A 6,029-nucleotide genomic window follows, 5' to 3' on the forward strand; every position below is an offset into this window, starting at 1 on the left:
CTGCCGCCGAGGCAGCAGCGACGTGCCGTGGCGACACGGCGCGCAGCAGACATGAGGAAGAACAGCGGCGACGCCTTGGTCGCCTGGTCGGGGCGCGGCGACCGATCGGGCGCGACCGCGCGCGCGCGTGCAGGCTCCGCGCACCGCACGTACGCCGCCTCTCGCTCGACCCGGGCCAGCAAACCTGCCGACGGCCGGTGCCGTTTCTGACTTGTTCTGGAGCGGCCGCATGGACAGAGCGGAGCTGGCGTATCTCTGTTGGCGCCGGCACGGTGATCGACGGGTGGCGGCCGAATCCAGCGCGAGTGCTCTCCGAGTGCGTGGACGCAAGTCGCCGCCGGGCAAAAGTCCTGTCTCCTACTCCTTTCCAACCCATTAGCGAAAGGTTTGTTGTTGATGGACACCAATCCTTCCTTCCGTCGTAACAATTGTCTCGCGTTCGCGGTGGTGTCCGTACAGTGCAGATAATGACAGCGCATTACCCTGAATCTTATATATTAGTAGTAGTAGTAGTATCATCATCTTCCAAAGCCTTCACGATCGCTCCTTTTCAAACATTTGTTTAGGTACTGATGATGATGACCTCGAACGGTTTACGTACAGTACAGAGGATGTGCGCGGCAAACCTAATGGCGCCAATAATGTGCGTGCATCGAGCTGTGAAATCCACTACCGCGCGCACATCCTGCTGCCGCCATGGCATCGTGGCGAACACGCACGAGCCCTGACCTGATGCTATAGAATAAGGGGAATGATGCATGGTGATTGAAGCCACACAGAAGCTCGCTGAAAGCGACGACCGAGGCTTCCTTTCTTTTTATTCATTCATTCATGCGGTTGGTTGGATAAACATTGTGCCGGGGCGCGTAGATACAATGGCACAACAGACATCATCTGGTTTATCATGCATCAACCCTAAACCCAATCAATTTGGACGCCACAATTTAGTTTCGGTGGCTAGCTGCCTGCTGTTGTTCTTGGCACCCTGAGAATTGAAGCCAGTGGCCTGAATAGCTTTGGCACAATCTTTTCTGTCACGTCGTTTGGCTGACAGGTGAATCAGACCTTTGCTTCTGCACCATCGTCGTCATCCGGCACTTGGGGCGCCTCCTCATCCGCCTTGCTGTTCTGCTGCTGCGGCAGCTCCAGCCCGGGTTTGCTGCCGCCGGCGGCGCTGATCTTGGTCAGGTCGTCGCGCTCCTCGATGCTCTTCCCCCAGAACACGTTGTACAGGCCTCCCACCAGCAGTACCCCGGCAAAGATGCTGCAGCAGATTCAACACACCGTACCGTCAGAGGAATTTGTTCATACAGCAGGAAAATTGCAGAATAGGGGTTCATCTGTGACTGATCGATCAGGACGTGCACACAGCACGTACCTTCCTAGGCTGACGGCGTCCCCGATGATGAAGGAGGATATGACGATGGTGAACACGAAGGTGAGCGGCATCGACATGGCCAGGAACACCGGCCCCCTCTTGGCGATCGTCCACATCTGCATGTAGTACGACAGCGCCGTCACGATCACGCCCTGCAGGTTTGGTTTGTTCAGAGAAAAGCGTCAGTCGGATTGCACTGAAATATGAACTTGTTTGGAACTCTGAACTTGAGCAGTTTTTTCTGAAGCTGAAACATTACGCTGTAGATTATCGCGGCGAGGCCAACGTTCCATCCCAGCTTCCACTTGGAGAAGTCCCTCTCGGTTGCAACGGCCACGAGGAAGGCTTGGACCGACGCGCACGAGATCTGGAGCGTCGTGTTCATCAGCTTGGAGGTGTCCTCTATCAGTGGCCCCTGAAAGAACAGAACGCGTCAGCTAACTAAAGTTGCTGCTACTACTCCACAAACAACATTGTGGTCTGAAGATCATGGCTGAAACCCGAATGCGGTGCGTACCTGGAGCACCGTCCACAGGCCTGCTAGAACGTTGGACAGTGTCATGAGAAAAATCCCCAGGACCCATTGCTTCTTGGAGCGCGTCTCTGCAGCTCCAGCGGGGCTGCTGCCGCCGTTCTGAAAGAGGTGGTGGTGGTTGAAGGATCTGAACATTGGCCCCTCGTAGAAGGCCAGCACGGTGACGCCGGCGATGCAGCAGAGGATGCCCGCGAATTTCACTTTGCCGTGGAACCTCGTCAGTTTCAGAGTCTCCATCCTGCCACAGGTAGTAGCGTTCTTCTTCAGTTCATGAGCTGAGAATAAACTATAGCTTGTTCTCTTTGCTTTCTGCATGATATAGTCTTGGGGTCAACTAGTATTATAGTTACCCGAATATAACGGCTAGGATGAATGTGACCACCGGCTGGACGTTGTATAGTGCTGACGACGATGTAGCAGAAGCGTAGTTGAGGCCAAGGTTAAATAAGACACCACATGCTGTCACCCTGACAAAAAAAGATCAGAAATATCAGGTTAAGGACAGAAGCACCTGAATTCTTGCATAACAAATTGGACTACAGGCCAAGCGTTGCAATGCAAGCTTTATTCAGAACTTAAGTTACTGAGTGACTTAAAATAGAGTGAAACCATATACACACAGTAATCTAAAGGCCAGTTGCACTGTTTGCATGGAGTGTGACAGCGTGCTCTGCATCTGAAGCAACCATGGCAGTATATGCCCGGACCAAATCAAATGCAGAGTTGTGGAAACATGGAAAACAGAATATAATTACATATTAAAATACAACAAGATAAAACAGGAGAGCTCCTGATCCCGTATTTGCCTTCCAAAATCTCAGGCTAATAAGAAACTTCAAGCCTAAAAGAATACTATTCCTCAGACAAGGCAATCCAAATCCTGCATGAGCCAATCTTGAACGTGTATGAACATCTAAGAAGAATATAGAATCCATCTTACCCGTATAGGGCGTGTATGAACATCTTCCACCCAATCTTGAACGTCACCGGCTTAGCTTTTCGCCTGCGCACAACAAGATGATCAACATCTCAGAACTGATCACCAGTCAAACATAGAACAAAACCAGGCAAAAGTAGACATCAAGGCATCACAGCTAGGAATCTGATGACCTCTCGAGAACGAAGGCAGTAGGGATGAGCACCAGCGCGGCCGTGGTGTGCCGGTAGAACACGAACACCAGTGGGTTCATGCCCTGATCCAAGGCCACCTTGCTCATGACATGCATGCCGGAGTACATGAGCCTGATGAGGACGACGGCAGCGTAGGCCTTGGCGCTGCCACCCATCTTGGCAAGCATATTGGCAGTGGTAGCTACACAACTACAAGAGTCTTCTTAGGCTTTCGGAGGCAATGCTCAGACGTGTGGAACGAAACCCTATATATACTGCGTCGCAAAAGGCGCTGGCGCCGGCACGGGAACCTCGTAAGAGCATATGCCATGTTCCGGTGTGCAGGACATGGATAATCCGGCGATTCATCGAGCCCGGTCGCTAGTGCGCCACGTACGCCGTCTCGGCTAATCAGTGGTGCGCCAATGGGGGAGGAGGACGAAGGCCGATGGGAAATGCTGGGCACTCAGGGTGAGTCATGCATGCGAGGAGCACGGGAACGGAGCTTAGTGACGGGTGATCGGAGCATCCACTGATGGTGGGGGGGATTAGAGGAGAAAACAAAGGATGACAAGCAAGCGAGCGATCCGAGTCGGCCCCAACTTGTTCAGTGTGTAGGAGCATTAGTGGCTCAGCTGTTACCATTTGGAGCCCCAAGCAGGCCACTACATACTTTGCGTGCAAAGCTGCTCAAATGTGCATTAAGAGAGGCTAAGCATACTGTTTCATGTCAACGTTAATAGACATGTTTAGTTTGCATTGCATATATATATTTGGGTGATGACATGACAGGTGACTAAGCTAGAGGGAGCAAGGGGAGGGAGTGACCGATGGGACAAGCAAACCTCTGGCACATGTTGAAAGTATGTGGAGATCATCCGCAACAGAAAATAGTGCAGGCTGTGCTGGTTCTGAATGTTCTCGCCAACTGTGCTGTGCACCTGCTGGGTGGTCTGCCTGGATGGATAGCAAATGCAGGTGCATGGTGGTGGCGTACGCGTCCGTCGTCCCTAGTTCCCAACAAATTAAAGCTATTAATGAGAGTAGGTTAGATGTGATCAGGAAGGCAATAAAAATTTGGTTGGGACTGCACCTAGAATATACAATTAGAGCTCCTACACTTTACTAAGGATATGCATCTCGCCTGGCCAGGCAAGTGTTAGTGGGAGAAGAGTGTCCTCTTTTTGGATTCTGCAGAACGTAATTGAGGTGGTTCCGTGATATTGAAGGCAATGGCAGTTGCTCTCTTGACTAGTTGCTGAAAACCTGGGATGATTTGTTCATGACACTTGCATACGACTCTGACAGTTGCATATTCCAAAAGAGTTTTGTGTGCCAAAATTAGAAGCATCCTTTGAGGAGTTGCAATTGGCTAAATATAGTGATCTAACGGCCTACAGATCAAGATATTACATAGAAGACCAGATCGCACTAAATCTTTGCACCTCTACCTTATATTGTTGAGTAGGCACTAGACCTTCGATCAAAAATCGAACAGGGATCCTCCACAGTTGAGTCCTTGACATGTGAACCCGGTCCCATCATCAATGACTCAATTGAAGAGGCACCAACTACAGAGAATCTCGTTCCCAAAAATCAGGGCAGTGGAATCGGAAGAAGAAGCACACTAAAAAACTATTGCTACCATTCTGATTATACCACAATTATAACCAACCACTATGCCAGAAACAATTTGTGCAGAGCACGTCGAAATTAGCGTGCCGGCGGACAGAATTGGCACCGCCAGCACAAAAGTGACCGGGGCCGCCGGGCTAGTGCCCGCCAACACAGATGGCTCTGTGCTGGCGGGCAACCTAAGCGCTCGCCAGCACAAATGCCGCCCAGATAAAGCCGCGAACAGCTTCTTCCCCAGCCAACCTTCCATTTGGAACTTGTCCGAGAGGAGCTCGGGAAAAGCTCCAAAAATACCAAATCTAAGGAGGAAGGTTTTGCTCTTATTTTCTTTGGAAGAGGTGGCTATAAAAGATAAGTTTGTGCTATTCCAACCTTCTTTTTCAACTTATATCCATCATTTCTAGCTTCATTAAGTTGTCATCTAGATATAGATCTAGACCTAGAACGCTAGAAGAGAGAGGAGGGAAGAGAGAGAAAATAACTAGAGATGGATTATTTTTTTAAATAAAATTCTATGGTCATATTATAACCATTACATGCTATGTTTGTCATTTTAATGTAATATAGAATTGAGTTTGATTATATTTTTCCTACTTATTAATTATTACATCCATAATTTTAATTAATGAGTTTGATTGAATTTAATATATAATTGAGTTTGATTTTTTCCCTTTTACTTATTGATTATTACATCCTTGGCTTAATTGAGTTTTATTTAGGGTAATATAGAATTGTTTTTATTATATTCCTTCCTTTAGTAGTTACTACATCCATAATTTAATTGAGTTTATAGAATTGCAACCCATAGCTCATTAAATTAGTTAACATAACATAGAATTATTGTCATAGGTTGTTAAAGATGGATCATAAAGCATGGATGTATGGCATATGGAAACATTCGCATACATTCATGTCAGAGGTATGAAAGTTTGTGGAGGCTGCGGAGAAGCACGCTCGCATTTGCAAGACAAAGCAAATACGTTGTCTGTATTTTGACTGTAGCAACAATAATATTTGGGAGGATATTGATGTCATCAAGAGGCATTTGATAAAGTGAGGTTTTGTAGATGGATACATAATTTGGTTCCACCATGGTGAGGCATGAGATACTTTCAACAACACAGACATCGATACTGCCTCTGATGAAGTGGGTGGTGATGATGCAAATAAAAATGATCATATTATGATGGATGATGATTATGACCGTGGAGATCAAAATGGTGATCAAACAGATGCGTGTGTGAAAAAATTGTAGTCCTAGAAGCTCTCAATGAGGAGGTGGGACATCAGCACTAGAAGGTGATGAACGGGTAAATGATTTAGAAGTTAATGATCCAACATCACCTTCGCCGGCATCTCTACCTCCCAAGA

General features: G+C 48.0%; 1 protein-coding gene across 1 annotated transcript; it reads right to left on the reverse strand.

Annotated features, from left to right (window-relative positions):
• Window positions 1-778: 778 nt before the first annotated feature.
• On the reverse strand, window positions 779-3,273 carry LOC117843089 (WAT1-related protein At5g64700). The gene is made up of 7 exons (XM_034723654.2): window positions 3,024-3,273; window positions 2,854-2,916; window positions 2,264-2,380; window positions 1,896-2,151; window positions 1,638-1,793; window positions 1,379-1,530; window positions 779-1,264 (listed from the first exon to the last, which is right to left on the reverse strand). Exons 1-7 carry the CDS (start codon window positions 3,209-3,211, stop codon window positions 1,060-1,062), a joined length of 1,137 nt encoding a protein of 378 aa, XP_034579545.1. The 5' UTR covers window positions 3,212-3,273; the 3' UTR covers window positions 779-1,059.
• Window positions 3,274-6,029: the final 2,756 nt, after the last annotated feature.

Source organism: Setaria viridis, chromosome 2, assembly GCF_005286985.2.
Source record: "Setaria viridis chromosome 2, Setaria_viridis_v4.0, whole genome shotgun sequence".
NCBI classification, from domain to species: domain Eukaryota; kingdom Viridiplantae; phylum Streptophyta; class Magnoliopsida; order Poales; family Poaceae; genus Setaria; species Setaria viridis.

Excerpts from the sequence above, each read along its gene's own strand:
- LOC117843089 (XM_034723654.2), bottom strand. The coding sequence starts at position 3,211 with ATGCTTGCCAAGATGGGTGGCAGCGCCAAGGCCTACGCTGCCGTCGTC. Across the intron at positions 2,381-2,853 it reads TTCATACACGCCCTATACGG|GGTGACAGCATGTGGTGTCT; the intron begins GTAAGATGGATT and ends TTTTTTTGTCAG. Across the intron at positions 2,152-2,263 it reads ATCCTAGCCGTTATATTCGG|GATGGAGACTCTGAAACTGA; the intron begins GTAACTATAATA and ends TACCTGTGGCAG.